This window comes from Pelodiscus sinensis, chromosome 29, assembly GCF_052426305.1.
Source record: "Pelodiscus sinensis isolate ZL-2025 chromosome 29, ASM5242630v1, whole genome shotgun sequence".
NCBI classification, from domain to species: domain Eukaryota; kingdom Metazoa; phylum Chordata; order Testudines; family Trionychidae; genus Pelodiscus; species Pelodiscus sinensis.
In genome coordinates, this window is record NC_143080.1 from 7643534 (window position 1) to 7668378 (window position 24845).

Consider the following 24845-nt stretch of genomic DNA (forward strand, 5'->3'; position numbering starts at 1 on the left):
TTCCTTCCCACGGGACAAAGGGACTAGGCGTGTCCTCACAAGGCTGTTTGACCAGCTCTGGAAGGCCGTGCACTCGGTATTCAGCTGGCCCTGGGGACCTGCCAGGGGACCTGGGAGGGTGTCCCGGCTGATATTTCTTAGAAAATCAGCTGGCGGGTTCCCAACTCCCCCTGGAGACTGGCCTGGCTGCCACTTCTGTCCCTTTCATTCATTGTCAGGCCTTTTACACTTCTTTACTTCCCCTTGGACAGGTCCTGGGAGGGGGAAAATAGTGGGGCTGTTATATGGATCTCTGCCTTTTTCATGCAAATGAGCAGCCTGCTGCAGGAGGTTCCTTTCAAGGATAAAGGTGGCTGCAGGAGAGAAAAACCCAATTGCAGTTCTGGCTCAGAGGAGCTCTGCTCAGGCCTGTGCATCCCAGAGGGCAGGAAGGGGTCGAGGAAGGGCCAGAGAAGCGGTGGGGTGGCTGGAGTCAGCAAGGCAGCCGAGGGAAGGGCTGGGTGGGGGTCTGGGTGGGGGTCTGTGGCCAGCAAAGCGGGAGTGTCTTTTCCCGGGCGTGGAGCTGTGCAGAGGTCTGGCAGTGCGGCCTTTTCAAGCCAATGACCGTAGATAAAGCTGCGTCTGTGCTCCAGTGCGGCTGCGTTGGGGTGCGTCATTGAGGGATGTAGAATCCCGGTGAAAACGAGAACGGGTGAAATGGAATGTTGAACCCATGGCGGGGGGGCTGCTTCAACCCAGCTGGGCCACTGGTTAACCAGTTACCGGTAACCCTCACCCATTGCGGGTGATGTGATTACTTGTTCACATCCCTTGCATATAACTTGCCTCCCCCAGCTGTGTTTTTACACTGGATTCAAGTGAGGCTCTGTAAGTTCTCCTCCCAGACCAAGCAGAGGGGTGCTAGCAGGGCGAGGAGAGGCCAGCAGCCCAGAAAGGGGGGGTCCCCCCAAATAATAATTAGGGATGTGACGGGTTAACTGGTTACTGGATGAACATCAACTAGCATCATGGGTGGCGGGTGAAGGACCAGCTGGGGAAGGCAGCCAAAGCCCCGCCCCTTCCACCCAAAGCCACGCCCCTTCCCGTGAGACCATGTCCCTTCATAACCTCCCCTGCCCCCCACTTCCAGCCAAGCCCTGTCCAACCCCAGCTGAGGGCTGGGTTGTGTAGGGAATTCTGGGAAGGCAATGCCTTCCCTTGCCTACACTACTCGCTCCGGGTAACCAATGGGATCCTGGTTAACCAGTTAAAGTAATATTTAACTGGTTAACTTTTTAAATGGGATTTTACATCCTTGAATACTACTTGGGAGGCAGGAAGCACACTTCCCTCCAGCCTGCCTTGCGCATCGTGTTCCCTCCCTGCTCTGCCCTTGGCCCATCCATCGGCCCCTTGGTGCAGCTGGAAGAAGATCCTGCCCTCACGCAGCAGGGAGGGGTGGCTCGCCGCCCCCCGGTGCACGGCAGTGTCACGGAGCAGGTGGCACGCTCCGCTGCTGGCACTCGGAGCCCAGTCCTGCTCCCTTGGGCAGCTCTGCCCCGGTAGAGGTGTTCCCAGGCTGCTGCCGGAGCAGGAAGCTGGGAGCCGCCTGACTCCCTCCAAACTACCTGCTGTGCCGCCTCCCTCCCTGGTAGCAAAAGCTGAGCCCGGTGCCCTACCCTCTGTTCACTCTTGGTGCCACCTTGCACTAGTGAACCCTGGCAATGTGTGCAAGCTAAGCAGTGCTATGCTCTGCATGCAGCTGGAGGGGAGACCTCCAAGGCAGAGCTTGGGTGCTGCAGGAAGGGTTTACTTTTTACCCAGGAGGGGGGGCGCTCTTCCCTCTGAACAGTTGTGGACAGCAGGCCTGAGGGGATGCTAGGGGGCAGTGTGCTGTGTCTTCGGATGAGATGAATACACTGAGCTGCTGCCCACAGGCGGATGCCCACCAGAGCTCTGTTTTCCTGGCCGGCCCCCAGTGGGGTAATCGCAGCCTACCATCCTCGACCCCCTCACCGTCTCTTAGGCGCTTGGTGGGCCCCGTCGCCCCTCGCCATCTCGCACGCCTCTGTCCCCGCCTGCTCTTTGGAGAAGCAGCGCTGGGATCCCCATGGCGAGGCAGAGAGACTCGGTGACTGGCCTGAGGTCACAGCGAGTCTGAGGTGGGGGACAGAACTGGGACCCTAAGCCCCGGCTTGGTGCTCTAACCATTGGACTGTCCTTCCTCATTGGAGTGCTTCTTTCCTCCCTGTCCCAAGTGACTGTGCGGATTTGCTGCGTGCTGCCCTGCTGCTAAGGGCGGCTGGTGAAGTATTTTTTCTCACGACCCCACTGACGATAATTGTTGATGCCGCAACCCGACAGAATTTGTCTGGAGCGTGGGCTCTGGGGTGGGGCTGAGGACGGGAGCTTTGGGGTGTAAGAGGGAGCTCTGGCTTTGGAGGGGGGTCCCGGCTGGGGTAGGAGGGGCTTTTCTTGAGTGATTCCAGTCAGCGGTGCAGCAGGGGGGCTAAGGCAGCTTCCTGCCTCTCCTGGCACCGCAGACCAGGCTGCGCCCCAGAAGCAGCCGGCAGCAGGTTTCCAGCCAAAGGGAGTGCGGAGCGCGTGCTCGGGGCAGGGGTAGGGGGCAGAGCCCTGTGTGTTCCCTCCCCCGCTGTTGCTGTTGCCGGCCGCTTCTGGGGCACAGCGCAGTCTGCAGTGCCAGGACAGGCAGGTGGCTGCCTAACCCCCCCCCCCCCCCCGCCACTGGTCACCTGAGACCGACATTCCTCGCCCCAGCACTGGGTTGCGCCCTGTTGTTTGAAAGCCCCTGCTTTTGTGTAAAGCCTGTTGGGTTTCTGTTCTGTGGAAGGTGCCGTATGAATAAAATCTCCTGTTACTGACAACCCCCTTCCTCGCAGGACCTGCCAGGGCAGCGACTAATCCGGAAAGCAGCTGCCTTTAGCTGGCACCTTACATAATGTTAACTCTGGTATTGTAGCTCTTGGAATTGCAAAGTGGCTGGTTTGAGGCAGAACTTTGTTCTCGCACTAGTGTGTGTGTGTGTGTGTGTGTGTGTGTGTATGTAAGTAACTCCAGTGTGTGTGTGTGTGTGTGTGTGTGTGTCACTCCTGTGGGGGGGGATGTCAGTCACTCCTGTGGTGTGTGTGTGTGTGTGTGTGTGTGTGTGTGTGTGTCACTCCTGTGGGGGGGATGTCAGTCACTCCTGTGGTGTGTGTGTGGGTGTGTGTGTGTGTGTCACTCCTGTGGGGGGATGTCAGTCACTCCTGTGGTGTGTGTGTGTGAGTGGGGTGTGTGTGTGTGTGTGTGTGTCACTCCTGTGGGGGGGATGTCAGTCACTCCTGTGGTGTGTGTGTGTGTGTGTGTGTGTGTGTGTGTGTCACTCCTGTGGGGGGGATGTCAGTCACTCCTGTGGTGTGTGTGTGGGTGTGTGTGTGTGTGTCACTCCTGTGGGGGGATGTCAGTCACTCCTGTGGTGTGTGTGTGTGAGTGGGGTGTGTGTGTGTGTGTGTGTGTCACTCCTGTGGGGGGGATGTCAGTCACTCCTGTGGTGTGTGTGTGTGTGTGTGTGTGTGTGTGTGTGTGTCACTCCTGTGGGGTGTGTGTGTCAGAGTCACTCCTGTGGGGGGTGTCAGTCACTCCTGTGTTCTGTGTGTGTATGTGTGTCAGAGTCACTCCTGTGGGGGTGTGTGTGTGTGTGTGTGTCAGAGTCACTCCTGTGTGTGTGTGTGTGTGTGTGTGTCACTCCTGTGGGGGGGATGTCAGTCACTCCTGTGGTGTGTGTGTGTGTGTGTGTGTGTGTCACTCCTGTGGGGTGTGTGTGTCAGAGTCACTCCTGTGGGGGGGTGTCAGTCACTCCTGTGTTCTGTGTGTGTATGTGTGTCAGAGTCACTCCTGTGTGTGTGTGTGTGTGTGTGTGTGTGTGTGTGTGTGTCAGAGTCACTCCTGTGTGTGTGTGTGTGTGTGTGTGTGTGTGTGTGTGTGTGTATCAGTCACTCCTGTGGGGTGTGTGTGTCAGAGTCACTCCTGTGTGTGCCACTAGAAAATGAATCCCCTGGACAGCTACTGGCCAAGCAGCGTCTCCCATCTGCTTCATAGAACAAAGGGGGAGAATGCTGCCCTACGGCATGGCGGGAGGACCACTGAATGCCCCTGGCTGCCTAGCTATGTGTCCCTGACGTGCTGGAGACCCCGCAAAGCCAGGTGCTGGGGAACTGTGTGTTACTTACAGCTCCGGCCATGTGGCCTCCCGTGTGTGATTGGAGCTGGGAGTGGGTCTCTGAGGTAGTCTGCAGCCGTGCCAGGACTGGCAGAAGGGGTGTGAACCCTCCACACGGAGCCAGGGCCTTCTGTGAGCACTGGGCGAGAGAAACTACCCGAACTTCCTCCCCGCATGAAGCAGGAGCTGAGCGGGCTGGTTAGCCAAGTGCCTGGGAGCTGGGAGCCTTCTAGCAAGGTTGGGGGGGGGGGTGTTCTCAACAGGCCTTGCGCCGCCGACATGCAGCATTCGGAGAGCTGCTGCGGGTGGGACTGCAGGAAGGAGGCTGCACTGCAGCGTCTGCGGGGCCGGGAGGCCGAGTCCGCAGCGGATCCTTGCGGTGGCATGTGATGCTCAAAGATTCAGGCCCCGCCCTCGGTGGCTTTCTGTGCTGCAGAAGCTGGAGCCGGTGGGAGCCGCAGGTACCTCCCCGCACAAGCCGTCTTCGCCGTCCCCGCTCAGAACGTGCTAGCGGTGGCGGGGGGGCTCGCGCGAGTCTCGCTAGCGCTCAGAACAGCTGAGAAGCGGCGCATGGAGATTAACCCTATTTGGGGTGGAAAGGCAACAGCGCGTTGCAGCCCCAGGCCCGACAGCAGGCGAATGCCTGGCGGACTCGCAGCCCGATACGGGAGAGGAGCGCTTCCCTGCCAAAGCCGCCGCTGAATTTCAGGCGCTTGGTTTGATTTTTGATGGTGACTTGGGAGGCAGACGCTGTCTAGTTTTTTCATTTTCGGGCACAGATGCCCATCTATCTTGTTTCCCGCCGACCCGGGTCCAAATGGGAGGCTTGGTGTGCGCGTTTTTGGACGGCGCTAAACCATCGGCCTCCAGGGCGGCGAGTGGTCAATGCGCCCGTCAGAGCCAGAGTTGGGGTGGGGGGAACGGGGGGTCTGGGACTGTCAGGGCCAAACCCAAAGACAGAAATTCTACAGTAGCCCCAGGGGAATTTTGAGGGTCGTTTCCCGAAGGAAAGGCCGGGTGTTGGGGAGAGATGAATACAAGCCCCTTCTTCCAGGGGCGACTGCTGAGGGGAGCCACGGCGGGGGGCACTGGCCACATGACCATCCCCTCAGCCTGAGGAAGGGATGGGCAAACCCGTTCCGGGTCTTCCCCCACTCGTGCTTTGCCCTCAAACAATGCGGGCTTGGGGACTAGAAGGGTCCGACCCCACCCGCTCACCAGCCAGGGCCGGGGAAACGGAGCCCACGGTGCCAGCTCGCCCTGCTCCCCAAGCTGTGTTGCTCCCATTCCTGCTGGGGAGGGAGGGGTGGTCCTGCCCCCTCCCTCGAGTGATGCACCAGGAGAGTGGAGCGTGCCGGGGCTCTGTTTCTCCACTTCCCCTGCCAGTCCCCGACCCCCCACTAGTCTCCCCAGATGTCCAGAGGCTCTGGCCCTGCTGGCTGGCCCCGTGGCCTCTCCCACCCACGGTGTGTTGGGGGGGCACGTGCCCCTCCCCATGTGTCACCCCTGCCTCCTCCACTGCCTGTGGGGTGCTGGGGGCAGGCCAGGGCTGCTGCAGCGGGATACTCCACGGCCTGGCTGTTAACGACTGGACCGGACTCTGGAAAACTGGACCAGCCGGGACTCCAAACTCCGCTTCTGCGCCTGGGCGGGAGGGCTGAAGTCATTCTGCCTGGCACCCCTCCCCGCCCCTTGCAGCCCCCGAACAGCATGCGCCTGCTCCCGCGCCCAGAGGAGCAGCCGACACGTGGGGGGCCTCGGGCCGGGAGTTGACGCGGCCGGTGGCATTTGCCGAGCGCCGACTAAATAAAGGGCCGTGCTCCGTGACGCAGCAGCCGTGCCCTGCCGGCCGAGCGCCGCAGCCCCGCGGGATGCGCCGCAGGAAGCGGCAGGTTGCTAGGATACCGTTTGCTGTCGCCATGACGGTGCTCCGAGGAGTTGAAATCTCCTGCACAAAAGGGAAAGTTGCCCGGAGGGGAGGGGGCAGCCAGAGATCTTTACTTGGGAATGCCGACGGGGGGGGGGGGGGTGTCTTTCCTACCCAGAGGTGGGGGCGAAGGTGCAGTCCTGCCCACCCAGGGGACAAAGTCCTTATACAGACGCTGTCCTCGCTTCTTTGTGAGCACACAGATCGGTGCTGGACCCCACGTCCGTTAGCCACGTGGGGATGTGAAAGGTTAACCGGTAAGCATCCCCCGAAACGGGTAAGGCTTACTGGTTCCGGTTACTGGCAGGGGTAGGAGCAGCTCCCCACCTGCCCCACCCCACCCCCGAGCAGGGGGCTGCTCCAGCCCCACAGAGCTCACCGCAGGTGGCCAGCCAGAGCAGTCCCTGTCCGTGTCGGGCTGGCCTCCCTCTCCCGCCCGCAGGTTACGTGCTGGGTCCCGGGGAGTGGGACCAGCAGCCCCTGCCCGCGCTGCTACGGGAAGCGGCTTCATTGCAGCAGCAAAGCAAAGCAGCTGGCAGCCCCTGCTCCCAGGGCGGCATCGCGGGTAACCATGTAACCGCTAGGATTTTTAGCTTTTAAAACCGGATTTTTGCATCCTTACGTGGGCAGTGGGCGAGGGTAGGGGGAGGGGAGGCAAGCCCCCAGCCCTCCCCCTGGTCCCCCCTGCCGAGGCCCCCCCGCATGGGAGCCAAGCAGCCTCTCTGCTCTGCCCCACCCCCTGCACCATGGGGAGGTGGGGCAGTACACCCCCCTCCCGAATGGAGAAGGCAGGCACGGGGCCCCAGGCTCTCCGGCCCCAGAGCATGGGGGAGGGCAGGCGCTTGGGGGCAGCAGCACTCCGCCCCCCGTACGCCTACAGTAGGCATTCTGGGGGCGGAGTGGGGGCAGGGCCAGGCTGGCGGCTTGGGACGGCAACGCCTTCCCTTGCCTATGACACCTGCCGCTCCTGCATCCCTAGTTCCGCAGTGATAGTGATTTGCTCTGCTGAGCTTGTGGCTGTCGTTGCTCGGACTGTGACAGAGCTCGAGCTGACCAGCCGGCTCCTGGAAACCGGCCACTTGCAGAGCGTAGCCCTGCTGGGCTCTGATCGCCTTCACCAGCAGCCTCCGACTCAGTGGGAGCAGGCTCCGCTCTGCTCTGTGCTGTGGAGATGGCTGGGAACGGGAGGGATTTGCTGGGGCCGGATCTGGCAGCTACAGAGAAGGGGATTCAGGCCTAAATCCAGGTCAGGACTCTCCGGATGGAGTCGCGGAGTGCAGTATTCTCAGGACTTCCGATGCCTCCTCCAACCCCCCTAGCCTGCTGCGAGCACAGACAAGAGCCGAGTGCTTCCATGGGGCAGGACAGGCTGGGGGTGATGTCCTCGTTCTTAGCCCAGAGCCTTAACTGGCCCAGACCAGAGCATCCGAGTCCAGTTTCTCAAAAGTGGGTGCCCTGGGCTGAAGTTTTCCAGGCCCCGGGAGTCCTGGCTGCTCCTCAGCACTTCTGAAAACCCCACCTCAAGGCGTTTTGAGGGCTCTCTTTCCAGGCAGATGCAGCTGTAGCCAGTGGATCTTGTCTGAGATTAAGGGTATGTCTACCCTAGCCCCCTAGTTTGATCTAGGGAGGCTGAGGTCTACCGAAATTGCAAATGAAGCACGGGATTTAAATCGAATTAGCTGGTAAACCTCATTCCAGGAGAAATAACAGCTAATCCGATTTAGGGCTTTAATTCGGAATCCCGTTTCACTGCCGCGTGTAGACGTGGGCAGTTACTTCGGGCTAGTCAATTTCTAAAACGGCGACCGGCCGGGAACGTGCTAATGAAGTGCAGGATATTTAAATCCCGGCTTCATTTGCAATTTCGGTCGCCCTCATTAACCTCCCTAGATGAAACTAGGGGGCTAGTGTTGACATACCCTAACAGACGCACACAGTGCGTGGAGTCTTGTGTGCTCTTTCTCCCCCGTGCCCACCTAGGAGCTGGGCCTGTTGCGGCCACTTCTGGGGCACAGCGCAGTCTATGGTGCCACGGCAGGCAGGGAGTTGCCTTAGCGGCCCCCCCCCCCACTGCTCCCCTGATCTCCTGCAGCACCGAGACCCAGCGGCCGATATTTCACCCCCCAGTATTGGGTCATGAAAACCACCGGCCTACAGCACTAAATTGATTTCTGCCAGGCTGCCCTTCCCCGGCCCTCTCACTTCCTTGAACTCTCATTGGCTGGTGGAACCGCGCTGGCAGGCCGGTGACCATGACCTCTTCTCCATGGTCGGGAGCGGGGGATTCTAACATGCGGCCTGCTCTCGGCAGGCAGCACTCCCCCAGCGAGCAGATGGCAGCCACGGCGTGGGCTTGGCTGGGCGGGGTGGATGTCTCCAGCTCTGTGATAGCGGGAGGGCTCTACAGGGTTAGCACACGTGGTCCTTTAGGATTCCCTTCAAGCCCGTTGAGCCCTGATGGTGCCGGAAGGCCGCCAGCTGTGCCGCAGGATGGGGCTTGGGGTCAGAACGTTCTCCCTCACAGGGGCTGACCAGGGAACCACTAGATCTCCGTGCTTAGCCCGCCATGCGATGACCCAATGGAGAGGAGAGATATTTCAGTAGGACACAGTTTTAGGGGCAGGGCCTTATCCTCTTGTCTGCCGAGCTCCCGGTTGGCGCTATCCATACAATGCACCGAGCGGGGCCGTTCCGGTGGGCCTGCGTCCCAGCCCATATCTCAGCCTTCTCTTAGGCAGGGCTAGATGCTTGCGGCCAGAAACTTCCGCAGAGAATTAGCCTGTTCTCCTCTTGCCCTTCCGGAAACGCGAACTGTCATCATCCATAATTCATCAGAAGACGGGCTCCATCCAGGGGCCATTTGACACCAGGCCGGGCTGCTCAGAGCCCTTCCATCGCAGTGGGAAGGAGCCGGCCAAGCAAGTTCCCAAGGGGCTGCTGGCAGGAAGCGCGTCCTGTTTCTGTCCTCTCGGGGTGGGGGATTTTTCTGGGGAAAGAGGGGGAAAAATGTGACTTCAACAAGGACTCTGGTGTCTCTGCTCCTCCCCCCCCCCCCCCCCCCAGTCATAAATAAACAGCTGCTGCTCAGCCTGGCCGGAAGCTTAGACTATTGTCAAGCCGCATATAAAACTGTAACAGTGTTTTTAAGGAGCAGCGAGCTGATTGTTCCATTACTGTTTACTGAGGCATTTACAATCGCGCACAGAATGCACTTCCAATAAAGAACGTGATGGGGTGCTTGCTTTAATGGCTGATATTTGCATTTGAGGACTGGGCGGGTGGGTAGCCGCGCAGGCACCCTGCCAGCTCCGTCCGAAATCCTGCAGAATAGAAAATCGGAGGCCTCTCATTTATGCTCCCAACAGGGCCCATCTCTTATGTATGGGGAAAAAAAAAAAAAAAGAGAGAGAGAATATAGCTGACTGTGATGATTTTATGTTTTCTTCCAAGTCATTGATAAAGTGTTAAATAGCGTAGGGCCAAGAACCGATTCCCTGCAGGACCCCACTAGAAACATATCTGCTCAGGGATGACTCCCTGTTTACAGTTACATTTTCAGAGCCATCAGTTAGCTGGCTTTTAATCCATTTAACGTGCCATGTTAATTTTATATCGGTCTCGTTTTTAATCAAAATGTTGTGTGGTATACAATCAAAGACCTTACAGTAGTCTTAGTATATTACATCAACACTATCCCCTTCGTCAACCATGCTTGTAATCTCCCTTTAAAAAAAAAGAGATTAGATTAGTTTGACAGGTTCTATTTTCTATAAACCCAGAGTGATTTGGTGTTAATTATATTATCTTCCTTTCAGTTTTTATTAATCGAGTCCTGTATTGGCTGCTCTACTATCTTGCCCAGGATCGATGTCAAACTGATAGGATTATAGTTAGCTAGGTCATCCCATTCGCCCTTTTCATGTATTGGTACGACACTGGCTGTCTTCCAGTCTTCTGGAACTGGATATGTATATAAAAATTCCTGCAGGATGACAGCGTGATGCCATCCCTCAGCCACCCTTCCCCCTTCCTGGTACTCCACGCGGCTTCCCTCCCCACACCCGGTCTAGCGGGATCGGAGCCAAGAGGCCTTCTCCCTAATGGGGATGCGGATGGGGGCTGTGTGCCCTCCCCCTTGCAGGAGGAGGCCGTCCCTCCAGAGTACTGGGGAGGGGGCAGGAAGGGCAGAGGGAGGGGCTGTGAAATGCAGAGTGCCGTGATGATGTCACTCTGTCATCCCACAGGAAAAGTCCCACATGCCCTCTCCCCTTGTGGGGGGAGGGGGTGGCAGGAGATACCACCAGCCTCCTCACTCACCCCTTTCACCAAGACCCTGCACACCCAACTTGCTCCTGCCCCCTCCCCCCTGGCCAGATACCTACCCCCAGTCTGCTCCTGCACCCTCCCTGCTGGCCAGACACCTGCCTCCAGCCTGCTCCTGCCCCCTGGCCAGAAACCCTGCCCCCAGATGGCTCCTGCACCCTCCCTCCAGCCAGACACTTACCCCCAGAGAGGGGGGTTGGCGAGCATAGTGAGCAGAGGGCACAGCCTCCTAATATATTTTAAACATTTCTTCTTTCAGTCCTTAACTTTGCTGGCCATATAGTTCTCCATGAGTTCCTTTGCTTCCCTTATCAATTTTCTACAATTCCTAGCTTCTGATTTATAGTTATTACTGTTGACTTCCCCTTTCTTTCGTGTGTGTGTGTGTGTATGTGTGTGTGTGTGTGTTTCTCTCTATACACACACACACACACACACACACAGAGAGACATACATACACACACAGAGAGAGAATGTGCAGTCTTTCCTTCTCTTTCCTTCACATCCCCTCTAAACCAAGTTCATTTTTTTCACCAATGCAGCCTTCTTCCTCAATTGTGGCTTTTATGACATCTAGTAAAGTGTTCTTAAACACTAACACTTTTAATATTCACATTTTTAATTAAATTCTTTCACCCAGCTGATTCAGCTCCATAATTGTTTTCAGCTTTATGAAATTGGCCCTTTTAAAGAACCAAGCGTACATATTACAGATCTGGACTTGACTCTGCACATTATAAATGTGGTCAAGTCATCATCACTTGTACCTATGCTATTTTTAGTTCTTTCTTTTTATCTGTCAAGAAAGACAAGGTGTAATTTGGAATCTTCTGATGTTGGATGCTCTCCCTTCTGAGTTAGGAAATTGTCATCTCTAGTGTTTAGAAATTCCAAGGTTGTTTTAGTACTAGCAGCGTGAATAAGGGGGACTTCATGGGCGTCCGGTATAACAGGCAGGGGAAGGGACATAAATCAGACCCCCTAGCACAGTGTTTCTTAAACTGTGTTCTCTGGCACACCGGTGTGCCGTGAAGCAGTCAGAGGTGTGCCGCGGAGAATAACAGAGTTCAAAATGGCTGCCCTTAAAGGGGTAGGCGACCTTTTTGCTTTTTTGGTTTTTTTTTATCAATAACTTTCCCCTTGACCCCTTTTTTTTCCTTTTCTCAACAAAATATCCTTGCTGTTCCTCATAAAAAAAAAATTATTGCTTGGAGTTCTTTGGTCTTAAAACGTTTAAGAAACACCGCCCTAGCATATGTCACTTAGATTGAAGTCCCCCGTGGGCGGTCAGTGAAGGTAGGGCTGGGGGAGGCAAACCCTGAGCCCTGCCCCTTCTGCTGAGGCCCCCACCACGGGAGCCATGCCGCCTCCCCCACCAAAGGGAGGTGGGGCAGCACACTGCCCCTTGTCCCCCAGGGAGAGGAGGAGGACGTAGACATGTATCCCAACCTCCCCGGACATGTATCTGCCCCCAGAGCAGCAGGCCGTGCCGTCCCCTGCCTGTTATACCGGACGCCCATGAATTCCCCCTTGATCATGCTGCATTTTTTCCTAAACGTTCTAGATGGGGGCACAAGGAGCCGGTCATGCTGTTCCCTAGTGTCGTTTGAAAGGCTGTAGCAGGCACCAACTTATATCCCAGCTGTTAGGATGCAACCATTCAAGCTCACGTTCTCCGGCTTTATCAGTGACTTGGAAACTGGTCGTGCTGTTTTTGACCTAGCGTGACACCCCCCCCCCCCCTTGCCCATTTGCTCCGTCCTAAAAAGGTTAGACCCGCTGCTCTTAACAGTCCTGTGGAGAGACTCGTCTCATTAGGATACAGTAATTTATGCTCATTCCAATTCCTCTTCTTTGTTGCCCTGGCTCCTAGCACCCACTGCTTTTCTTCATGGCCTTTGCTTCCTTGATTAATGTTGTTCCCAACAGCTCAGTTTTGTGTTAAGCAAGGGTTCAGATCGTCTTCCTTTTTGACCCTCCCCTTTTGTGAGTCGTTTATTGCCCTCCCGCCTTCCCTCGGAGGAGATCAGTCCCTGTGGGAGTGGTGCACAGCAAGGCCAGGTCGACACTACGGGAGAAAGTCAACCTAAGATGCACAACTCCAGCGATGAGAATAGTGTCCCCACTGCAGGAGGTTGACAGGAGACGCTCTCCTGTTGAGGGATGTAAGGGAGTAGTTGACTAGCGGATTAGTCGAATTGACTGCTCACATCCACTTCCCTCGCTGCCTCTGCAGCCCCATATGCGGGAGGTCCCAGCGGGGAGTTGGGGCCCCCCATGCACAGGGGCTGCTGCCAGCTGGACAGGCAGCCTGGCTCAGTCCCAGCTCGCACTGCATGTGGGACCATACCCTAAAAGACTGTAGGAGCCGGGCAGCCTGTCCCTCCCTCCCCCCAGGTTCCTACTGTGTTTTAAATTGCAGAGCTGCAGCGGGGTTTGGTCCTGCTGGGACTGTGCCAGGCTGCCTGTCGACTAATCGAATAGTCGATAATTCTGTCGACTATTCGATTAGTTAAATACCCACCTCTGAACATCCCTACTCCTGTTGACTCCCTTTTCTCCTTGAGTACTGGTGTCGATGGGGGCGCCATCAGTGGTCCATTTAGCGGGTCCTTACTAGACCTGCTAAATCGAACCCCGGGAGATCGATCTCTGGAGCGTTGATCTCGGGGTAAGTGAAGAGCAGCCCCAAGAATGTCAAGAGCAGGCAGGGAAGCAAAGGAAGTGGGCAAAATGGTGCCCTGGCTGCATGTTGCGAACGGGCTCTCCCTGCCTGTTGCTCCTGCACCAACTTCATCTCAGCAGCCAAGACTGGGTTGTTGTTTGGGTCTGGATTGTCATGTCACCACCCTGCCCCATTCCAGAGGGGGCTCCGCCCTGACCCTGCTCCGGAGTTGGAACCTGGGATACTGCTGCTGGGCGGTGCCTGGAATTCAGTGCTGCCCACAGAGTGGCGAGCCTTTGGGTCAAACCTGGGCAGTCCTGTAGCGATGCTGCTGCCAGCAGGGCCTGGCATTCACATGGAGAGCAAACAGACCTGCCTGGCCTGCCCTTGCCAGGCCTCCAGAATATCTGGCAGCTCAGCCCAACCCCCGGCGTGTCTCCACTCACGGCGCACCTCTCTCTCTGTGTTGCAGGCTCCGCGTACTATGACAACGTCCGCCCCTTGGCCTACCCGGACTCGGACGCCGTGCTCATCTGCTTTGACATCAGCCGCCCGGAGACGCTGGACAGCGTGCTGAAGAAGGTCAGTATGTGGGGCTGGGGTCCGGTCACCGCCCTGTGGGGCTGGCTGCAGCCCAAGGTTTTGTGCCCAGAGGCCTGCTGCTCTTCTGGGAGTTTGCCAGGGGACGCCCCATCGGCACTCTGGCTCTGGAAGCGTGTGCTGGCCGTTGGCTAAGCCCCGTCTCCTGGGATAGGAACGTTTTGCTAACTGCCAACCGCTCGCAGGATCGGGGCCCCGAGTGATGGGCAAGGCGGGCTGGGCGAACTCGCTCACTCCGTGCTCGCGCTGCTTGGGAACGGACCGGCTGCGTCCGAGTGAGGTTCCTGACACCTGAGCCCTTCTGGAGGGACCAGCTGGGAGGCAGCTTTTCCCATCCCTACCCTGGACAGCAGCTGTGGCCTCTCCCACCTGGGCTGCGGCAGCAAGTGACCGGTTTCCCTTCTGAAAGGCGCCCGTGTGCACAGTGCAGCCCAGGGCTGGTGAAGGGGGCGCCCTGTGTGGGCGGGAGTGGGGTGGCTGGGCGTGCGATGTTGTGTTTTGAGTGAAGACCCCGGGAAGTGTGGTTCCTCTCCAAAGCCCTCGTTAGCTGCCCCAGCGGTCGGCGTGCCAGGAACTAGCTCACAGCGGAGGTGAGACACGGCTCCCGGTGCCCTTTTTCTTGCGATTAGAGAGTGTTTATTAGCTGGCTCAGTCCCCCTCAGGTTGGCCGTGCCAGTGATGGGCACCGTGGGCGAGGGAGGGGGCTGCAGGCATGGTCTTTCTTCCTCTCGGTGGCTCGCAAGATTGTCGTACCCGAGACGGTCTCCTGGGATAGGGCAGTTTCTCTCACTGCGCTGGCGCACCTAGAATTTGCGGGGGGCGCCGACCGAACCGTAGCGGCGCTGTGATTGGATGCAGAGGGAGCGCGCGGCTCTCACAGTGCTGTGTGCCACCAGCACGACCCTCTCGTCACGTGGCCTGGCTTTACGTGCGTGTCACTTTAGTAATACCAGAAGGGGAGAAAAACCTACGCAGACAGAAACCGGCAGAATCTGGCAACCCTGCGCAGGGACAACAGAAACACTGTCTCATGGGCCATGCATAGAGCCTCGGTGGGCCACATGGTCATGGCATGTACCCTGGGGAGAGGGAGAGGGCAGTGGTCAGCTCCCTGCAGATGGCCAACGAAAATAGCCAGCAGTGCCGCTGAATCTGACCTGTCTGAGAATGAGATGGCCAGGCAGGGAGGCCACAGAGAGCCCATTGACACTTGGAGGCTGCCTGCCTTGGGCCGTGGGCAGCAGAAATCAGAGCTCAAGCTTCCCCCCTAGCAGCCAGCGGTTTGGCTAGCGACAGTTTAGCACAGGGGTGGGCAATAATTTTTGAAGTGGCCCCTGGCCACACCAAAAGGGGCGGGACCTCAAACGAAAGGGGCGGGGCCTGGATACTCCCCTGCTTCCCCACTCACAGACCATGATTGGTCTGTGGGATGTAGGAGCCCCTTTGCCCCCCCTTCCCAATAAGCACCCAGGCCCCTGGCATTGGGAGAAGACTTCCCGTACTCCCCCACCTGCAAGCCAATCAGGGCCTGGGGGTGGGGGGAGCACGTGAAGCCGCCTCCTACCCTCGCAGGGTGAAGGCAGGGCAGAAGAAACTACGTGTGCTCCCCCCACCCCCGGGCCCTGATTAGCCTGGGAGCAGGAGAGCACACGAAGCCTCCTTCCGCCCTGCCAGGAGCGTGCGGAGCTGCAAAGCTGTGAGCTCCTGGCAGGGCAGAGAAAACTTCATGCGCCTCCCCCCGCCCCCGCGCCCTAATTGGCCTAGGGGAGGAGGCGCGGCAGGGCCTCCGTGGGCCGGACTAGCCCGCTTGGCGGGCCGGATTCGGCCTGCGGAGGCCCTTTTGCTCATCCCTGGTTTAGCACCTTCCAAAACTGTTCTGTGCTGCTGGTAGTAGCGCGTCAGGTCCTTAGAGCTGCCCAGGGAGAGCAGATTTTGGGTAGCGCCTCAGCAGGCCTGCATGCACTACGTGGTGCAGAGACAGGAGGCTACCAGGGGCAGCCCACGGCAGGGCAGGGAACGCGTTTGGGGCAACACTTCCCTCTGAGTGGCCCAGAATGATACTGCCGGACCAGCATCCTTTCTGGTGAGCTGCAAAACCTTCATCGGTGACCCGATCGCACTTCCTGTTACCCTGGCATCCTGGCCAAACTGGGATGGGGCAGGGACTTCTACCAACGGAGATTCCTCCTGCAGTTTCCAATGAGTTCTCCCTGGTACCCAGCCTTGCTGGGCTCTGGGAAACAGCTGCTCTGTCCCACCCTTTGGGGACCCGTGGAGAGAGAGGCCCTATAGAAATCTCTATTGTTGCTCTCGCTAACCAACCCCGAGATACTGGTCTGGTCCAGACTCTGGCTTCTGAATAAGTCACATTGTGGTGTTTGGCCTGGTGACCCTGCCGACGTTTTGCCAACTGCTGAGCTGAAGCAAACGCCTCTTGTTCTGCTCTTTCCTGCGGCTGCGGAGCACTGGGAAGCGGGACGGGAACGGCGAGATCCTGGCGATGGGGACAAAGGCCCTTTAACAACCCTGTCGGTGGCTCAGTGTTGGAATCCAAAGCAGCTCCCTGGGTCTGGCTCGCGCTGGTTCGGTGGCCGGCTGCATGGGGTCGTAAAGAGACTCATTGCCCAGTTTGAGGCTCTGCAGAATAATAGCGACAGCAAATCACTTCTACCTTAATGAGCAAGAAACTCACTAAGAACTGTCTTGAGCCGGCCTTTATTTATGGCTCTGTCGGCAGAGCCTCCTGCGCTGCTAAACGCAAACTCTTCCCTACACAGCCTTCCCAGATGCCTCAAATACTATTAGGCAAAGTCTTTTTGATATGGCAACGTAAAACAAACCCCGAATCACCAGGGATTCTTTAAGTGCCTCCGAGAGGATGCCGTGTTTCCTTGGGCGCAGGCTTGGCAGCCTTAGGAGAATGCCTAAGACACCATGAAGTGGAAATAGAGCTTCGCTTTTGATCTCCAGTGAGTAAGGAGAAGAAAGCTGCCTGTTTCAGCCCTGGGCCAACATGCAAAGTCAGCAGAGGAATCTTTATCATCACTGTGCGTCTGAGGCCTCGGCTGCAAAACCCAAACGAGCATTTGATTTGTGGAGCTTTTGTTTTTACCAACAGCACGGCGCACGGAGGGGGAAGGAACCACTGGAGAGAATGCAAACAGCTTGCTCGTTTACCCAGCCTGGGCTTCTGTGGGGCGCTGCCTTTAATCCTGACAGGTCTCGGGAGCACAGCCCTGTGCCTGGGACCCATGGCAAATTCCAGGTCCAATGTGGCCCTTTCCAGCAGCTGCCTCGTGGATGAATGCCTGCCTGCTTACAGAACAGACTCAGGGCCCTCTCTCTCCAGTGCAGGGGACGAGTCATGCGTGGCCACGGGCAGTGATGTCAGAGACCGGGGAATCTCCCGTAAGCTGTGCCATCAGCTGCTGGTGCAGTGGAAATGCGGAGCGGCCCAGAGGCTGCAAACATTGAGCTCCACCCTCCTGATGGTTTTTCTCTCTCTCTCTTCTAATCCAGCTGTGGCCGCTCTGCCATGACCTTTTGCAGAATGAAGCCGGTGCTAGTCTGAGCCACCTGGTTTCCCAGCAGACGGCGGGCACCGGGTGGCTTTTTTAATTGCCGGGGATGTTTTCCCGTCAGTAGAATATTGCTAGTTCAGAGTGACAGCCGGCGGAGCAGAGATAGACGCTGGGTTTTTCTGCTCACTGTCTCGTTTCGCCTCCCAGCACGCCGGGCACGTAGCCAGGTCGCTGACTCCAGATCACGGCGCGGGCGACCTAGACAAATCTTCTGGGGCGTGGGGAGGAGAACCGGGGTGGGGGGAGATTGTCTGTTGCAGCCACTCAGCTGCACACTGGAGCTTCGAAAGCTGCCAGTCCAGGCAGAGGAGTAGATGCCCTCGTCCGCGCCTTTCACTGCTGCCAACCCCTGAGGCCAGTGGGCCGGTGTTGAGAAGATCTGACGGGCTTTGATGGGGGAAGTCTCCCAGTTTGCAAAGCGATTCCGTGTTTGCAGGGCAAATAGCTCCCTGCTGACTGCCCGGCTGTCTTGGAAACAGTTGTGCCGAGGGCTCCGCGGGGGCACCCTTTGAAGTGCCAGCTCTGTGCACCAGATTGTGTGGTCATTACTTTTCCATGGTGAAGCCCAGTGGGGGGATGGGAGTTTAGGCTTAGCAGGGCTGCGAGGCACATCTGGAGCCAGGGAGCAGAAAGCAGCCTATTCAAGCGCGGGCCTGCTAATTCCCCGCCTGTGACAGTCAATGCGGGGCCCGGGTGACCTAATCACCCTTCCGACAGCTGTGCCCCCAGCCCTGGAGGGCTCGCAGCTTGTCCCGGCCTCCTCCCATAAGAGCCTCCTGTTCCATTCAAAAGGTCAAAGGCGGTTGTCCCTGTGTTTTTTCCCCATCCTGGTCTCCGGGGGCCCAGCCCAGCATTTGCGCTGGCTGATCTTTTGTAATGGGATATGGCAAAGTCCCCTCTGGAGTGTCTGGCTTCAGCGAATCCAGGGGCTCTTGCGGACCCCTTTCCCCCCATGTCAAATGGACTCTAGGCCTCTTTGAGATCATTCCGCTTCCCTGCACCACCGGTCTGGGGTTGCTGGTCTCCTGCCCCGGCCAGGGTAAAGCCAGCCTGGCGCTGCAGTAACTGTGGGATGGTGCCAGTCTGCTTGTTTCTGTGCTGCCCCAGGCCTGGCTCTCCACCGCCCCAGTCAGGCGGGTTTGGCGGCTCCTGAGGAGGCGGGGGGAGAGCACGTGGGAGGGAGGACGTGCACCCAGTTTTGCTTGGGAGGGTGCTGGGTTCTCGAGACGCTGCCTCCAACCGGCGGAGTGAGCGCGAGAGCCAGGCCCGCGCTGGCCGGGGAACAGTGGCAGGGCGAGGCGGGGCTCTCAAGGGCTGGATGCTGCCCTCCCGGCGGGCGCGTGGCCGGCCGTGTTCAGATGAGCGCCGGTCAGCCTGTTGCCTAGGTAACCCTCTTGGCCTGCTCACAGTCACATCCGCACCTGGCCTTTCCCAGGGCAGGTGGGGACGGGCTCAGACCTGGGCACCCGGCTACTTTCCCCTCCCTCCCTGCTGCACAGGGACCAGCTACGGCCGCGGGTCCTTGTTCTCGCTCGGGTGCTGGGCTCATAGCATCCGAGGCCCGGTGGCTACGGTCCCCCAATCCCCCTGTCCAATGGCCCAGGCCCTGGCACGCAGCCTGCAGGAGGCTGAGGCCTCGCCAGGGAGCTGACGGTTCAGAGAGAATCATTCCCTTTTTTCTCTGAGGGAAGCTTGCCCGGAGTAGGGACCAGCTGCAAGCCAGGGTGGGTGCAGGGTAAACCGGGCCTGCCAGCTGCCGCTGCCTGGGATCCCTGGGGAGTCCCCTGCCCGCCGGCTACAGATCAATGGCTGAAAGCAGCGCTCTGTCCCCCCTACAGCCAAGGGACCAAATATGCGACTGGCCTTCCCCCCAGTCCAAAGGCTGTCGAAAGGGCGGTTTTCTGGGCTGCTTGTGCCTGGGGGGCCCTTGGATACGGTGCAGCCAGCGCGGCGTGGGGGGAGGACGGGGCCGAGGGGCCAGCGCTCCTGGGTTCTCTCCCCGGCTTTGAGAGGGGGGTTGGTCCGAGTGGGTTAGCGCCGTGGGGGCTGGGAGCCAGGACTCTGGGAGCTGGAAGACGAAGTACTGTGACCATTGCTCTTGCCTGCTTCCCTGAGCTGCCTCCCCCCCATGCGCCCTGCTGGCCGAGAGAGGACTAAGGGTCTACGAATGCCCCTTGCCAGCTCCTGCAGGTCCCTCCTTGCAGGCTGGGGCTGGGCGGCTGCCAGGATGAAGGCGGGGAGGGGACGAGAGCCCTGCGAGCAGCCATTTTAAAACCCTCCCTCCCCCTGGCTTTGCTCTCTCCCCACAGTGGCAAGGGGAGACCCAGGAGTTCTGCCCCAACGCGAAGGTCGTGCTGGTGGGCTGCAAGCTGGACATGCGGACGGACCTCCACACGCTCCGGGAGCTCTCCAAGCAGCGCCTCATCCCCGTCACACACGAGCAGGTGGGCTTCCCGGGGGCGGAGGATGCCCTAAGCCTTGCTGGCTCCGGAAGCCCAGCTGACGGAGGGCATGCAGCCAGCGCCTCCGAGTGCAGGCCCCGTCCCCTCTGCCTGCTGCTTGACATGGGCTCAGCAGGCAGCTCCGGCTCGCGGACGCTCCTCTCCCTGCCCTCGGTGAGAGCTGGGTGTATTCTTGGTGCTCTCGCTGCATACTCAGGGGGCAGGCGCCTGCCAGAAGCTGTTACTCTGCGCACAGGCTGTCAGCTCCTGGTTAGCACCTAGCAGCTAAAATTACTTTCCTAGAAGGTGATGAAGACACTCAGCCATCCCGCCTGTGAAGTGGGGGCAGGGAAGGCAGCAGGAGAATGGGGCTGCTCTGAGGGGGAAGGGCTCCCAGGACTCCAGCGGGAAGCTCTTTCCACAGGCTGTTGCCGCCTTGGTAGCACGAGATCCACAAGGGCCTGCACTTGGGGGGCAAGGTGGAGGAAGCTGCTGTCTGTAGGGGCATCTGGCCCATGGCTGGGCTTCACTCTGGCATTAGGCCACCTCTCCAAGGAAACCACTGTCACTTGCCTAAGGTTGCCAGATACTTTCACAAAAAATCCCTAACATGACGGGGAAAAAAATTGGTTAAGCATCAAAAACCCAAAAAACCACGGGGGACCAAACTTGTTGAGCAAAAGAAAAAAAAAACAGAAGACCAAACCGGACAGAAGACGCAATTACCGGACTGTCCAGGCAAAAACCGGACACCTGGCAACCCTACACTTCCCCTAGCCTGGCCCTCCAGGAAGGTACTCCAGGAGGCCACGGGAAAATCCACTCACCAGCAGACAGGGGAATGCATCCCTGGACCTGGCACATTCCCCCAGAACAAGCAAGTATTGCTGTCCCAGATCCTAATTCGAACTACCTACTCCGTGCCGTGTGTAGCCGCGGGCACAGAGTTCGGACTATGGGGGATTTAAAAATGGCGGCGCCCGGGAACCTGCAAATGAAGCCCAGGATATTTAAATCCCGGGCTTCATTTGCAACTCCGCTTGCCCTAATTACCCTGCCTAGCTCGAACTACCGAGCTAGTGTAGAAGTACCCTTGCTGAAACAAGGAGATTTCCCCTCTGGGTTGCAGGCCTGGCAGCTGAACTTGTGGCACAAACACACCCTCAAGAAGCACAGCTCACAGGGCTGCAGACATTTAAGGAGCAGGTGTCTGGCTGAGCCACGAGCAAATTCCTGCTTTTACGCAGGGTGGGTCCAAGGCCCACTGTCCAGATGTGGAGAGGAGGGATTCTGGCCCCTAACCAGCCTGTTTGCTCCCTGCCCACGGGCAGTTGGACTTGTTTAAAGTGTTATTTATCTTGATTCTCTAACCATGAGGAGCACTGGTTCCACCTTCTGCTAGCTCTGCGTTGGTTAGGCCTCAACTGGAGTATTGTGTCCAGTTCTGGGCACCACATTTCAGGAAAGGTGGAGAAATTGGAGAAGGTCCAGAGAAGAGCAACACAAATGATTCAAGGTCTAGAAAATATGAGCTATGAGGGAAGATGGAAAGAATTGAGTTTGTTTAATCTGCAAAAGAGAAGACTGAGGGGACTTGATAACAACTTTCAAGTATCTAAAAAGTTTTTACAAGGAGAAAGGACAAGAAGCAATGGAAGGGAGGTTTAGCTTGGACATTAGGAAAAACTTTGTAGCTGTGAGGGTTGTTAAGCACCGGAATAAATTGCCTACAGGAGGTTGTGGAATCTCCGTAATTGGCCATTTTTAAGAGCAGGTTAGACAGACACCTGTCACGGATGGTCTAGATTGGGGTGGACAATAACTTTTGATGGGGTGTGCACCCCAAGATTTTGGTAAATGGTCAAGGATTGCCCTTTCTTGTGGGGGACAGAAGTTAGGGGGTCTGGGATGGAGGTTAGGTGCAGATGGAAACTCTGGGTAGGTGCAGGAAGAGGTGTGCAGTCTGGGAGGGAGTTTGGGTGAAGGAGAGGGGTGGTGACCTGGGACATGGGATTGGGGTCCAGGATCCAGGAGGGGGTATGGGTGCAGGAGAGGATTCTGGTCTGCAGGAAGAGGGGAGGACTGGGTTCAGGGTTGGGAGGGAGTTGTGACTTGGGGAGGAGGGGTACAGAGGTTTCAGCTGATAACTTGGGGCAGGAGGGAGTGGTGAACTGGGGCAGGGAGTTAGGGTATGGAAGGGGGTGTGGTCCCAGAGACAGGCTGTGGCTAGGAGGTGCTTATCTAGGTGTCTCCCAGCCAGCAGCCCAACGGGACTCTCAGGCAGTCTCCCTGGCAGGCCACAGCCCCAGACTGCTCAAATCAGCCAGCTGTTCCTTCTGCCTTTCTGTGCCATGTGCTGGGGAGATGGGTTGTGCGCTGCCCCCATCCCCAGCACTGTCTTTCAGTTTCCATTGGCTGGTTTCTGGCCACTAGGCGCTGAGAGATTGTGCTGGGGGCGTGGGCAGAGTGCAAAACCTGCCCCCTCCCCAGTGTGTGGTGCAGAGATTCACACGGAGCCGGCAGCTGCTTTGAGCAGCATGGAGACACTCCGTGCCCGAGGGTCCTGTTGGAGCAGGCCGCGGGCTGGATGAAATGGCCTGGCAGGCTGGGTCCAGCCCGTGGGCTGCCTCTTGTCTGCCCCTGGTCGAGTTGGTCCTGCCATGACTGCGGAGGACTGGACTTGACCTCTCAAGGTTCCTTCCACTTCTACGATTCTATGAACACACAACCCCACTCTTCCCCGCCCATCCTTGCTGGCGTCTCCATGGGCAACATGGGCCCAGTAGGGCCATCGCCACATGTCGGCCTCGGCATAGATGAGCGCTGCGCGAGCCCTGCCTGGGCAGAGAGCTCTGGCGTGTGGCACAGGGATAGAGTCAAGCCATGCTGTGGTCTGAATCCCAGGCCAAGATGCCTGCCCAGGAATGGGAAGAACCAGTAAACGAATGGCTGGGTCGGGGGAGGATACGCACCACAGCCCTCTCGTGCCTCCTAACATCTGAGAAGGGGCCCTGCCACCTGTCACAGGCAGATTCCGGCCAAAGCTGGGTTGTCCGCGAACCAGCCCCTGCCAGCCCTTTGTCACCTGCAGTGCCCACTGCCCACGAGGCTCATATGACCCCTCTCGCGGGTGCACGAGGGGGTGATGAATAAGTCCCGTGTGGAAGCAGCTCCCCGCTGAGCTGCCTTTCCCACCCGCCGTGGCCCGCGCACCCCGGCTGATGCAAACCCTTCTCTCCCTCCCCTTTCCACCCCCCCTCCTAGGGCAGCACGCTGGCGCGGCAGATGGGGGCGGTGGCGTACGTGGAGTGCTCCTCCAAGGTCTCCGAGAACAGCGTGCGGGACGTCTTCCACGTCACCACACTGGCCTCCGTCAACAGGGTGCACAAACATCTCAAGCGCAGCAACTCCAAGCGGGGACTGAAGCGGGCCTCTCAGATGCCCAGCAGGACGGACTTGTTGAACGACACGGAGATCAGGAAGGACCGAGCCAAGAGCTGCTCCGTCATGTGACACACGGGCTGTAAATAATGTGTGTGTGTGTTGTTTCTTTTGTACAGTCACTGGCCTAGACGAGGGCGCAGCGCTGGCTGCGGGAGCCAACCTGCCTTCCCAAGGCGTTTCTCTTAGTTTCTAGGTCCAAAGAGGCTCTAGCTGCAAATCAGGGTGCATGTCACCCCCTCACCATGGAGACTTCTGGATTGGCTGTTGCTGTGCTGACTGCTTGGGGTAAAGGAACCACTCACCAGAGGAATATTCAGGTGCTGGAAAGTCAGTGATGAAGGAGAGGGGAAAAAAAGGGAGCGTGTGTGTGTTTGTGTGTGTCTCCTGTCCATGCGTCTGCCTGTGTATGTGCAGCTGTACCTACGCACACAGCGCGGGGGGGGGGGCAGGTGGTGGGGTCTGGGACAGAGGTGGGGAACGTGGGAGGAACAGTCGATGACAGAGTGTTCCTGGGCTGGAGAAATAATATCCCTATAAGATTTTAGGACCAAAAGCAGCAGGTGAGTCAGCAGCGCGTCCTACTGGTGACTCACCACTGGAAGGGACTGGCTCTGGCTTCAAGGGTCACCGCAAGAGGTAGGAGATCTGGCTCAGTGAGCTGCGAGGGGAAGGTTCCCTGGGGTGGATTATAGCCAGCCCCTAGAGGAGGACAAAGATAACATACCCCTCCAGACATTTTAATTCCATCTAAACTCAGTGGTGAGATACCCAAGGAGAAACTTGGTCCCAGAGGTGAAGTTCGTCCCACCCCAGGAGCAGTGGTTCCCTGTAGCAAGCAGGTGCTATTTTCGGAGAAGTGTAGAGTGGCCGACAGCCGGGCTAGTAACTGTATTCCTCCCTACCATGGGCAGCTGCATCCTTGACGCATGCAGCATCCGACAAAGCAATCCGCAATAACGATCCAAATCCCGTTCTCCAGCCATTCCCAGCCGCAGATTGTGTTGCATGGTACCTGTGCTTGTTTGGTTTGAATATGCAACAAGATGCGCTCACACCCCCATCTCCACTGTGCCAGTGGGAGGGATGGAGCATCATACCTTGCTAGCCCCCTGTAACCGGCCTGCTACTGCCGCCTCTCATTGCTTCTAATGTTCTCTAATGCCTTTGACTACAAGCTTAACTTTGACTTGATGTCACACAGACACTTTAAGGAAAAACGCCAACCTCGTTGCCTGGGCCCGTCTGTGTTGATGGGCTGCAGGAATCCATTAAAGGATGTCATTGGAAAACAGCAGGTGTTCGGCTTTGTTTCTTTTTAATGAATGTAACGGAATTGGGCCCTTGCCCTTTGAAAAGGGCTCCTCATCTTTTGTGGTTTCTCTTGCACACACCTGGGCCTGGCCCAGGGGAGAGAAGCAGCATGCTATGATGCATGTAGTCACTCTGGTGGTTCAATGCTTGTCTAAGGTCTTGTCTACGCTGGCATGTTTTGTCGCCAGAGCCTGTCGTTTGGCGACAAAACAGTGAGAGCGTTTGCACGACAACAGCACTTTTGTCGATAAAACACCACCCAGTTTTGGCAACAAAAAACATCCACCTCGGCGAGAGACTTTTGTCTTTTCCCCTCCCTTTGTTGTCAACAAAGAGCTACTGTGGACTCTGCTAT

General features: G+C 57.7%; 1 protein-coding gene across 1 annotated transcript in view; it reads left to right on the plus strand.

Annotated features, from left to right (window-relative positions):
* The window catches only part of RND2 (Rho family GTPase 2), a 40635-nt gene extending 16165 nt beyond the window's left edge, over positions 1–24470 (plus strand). Inside the window, exons 3-5 of the mRNA XM_075911249.2 lie at positions 13586–13695; positions 19604–19738; positions 23000–24470. Of these exons, the coding sequence (XP_075767364.1) occupies positions 13586–13695; positions 19604–19738; positions 23000–23248 (494 nt within the window). The 3' untranslated portion in view covers positions 23249–24470. The remainder of the gene's footprint in view (positions 1–13585; positions 13696–19603; positions 19739–22999) is intronic.
* The last annotated feature ends 375 nt before the right edge of the window (positions 24471–24845 follow it).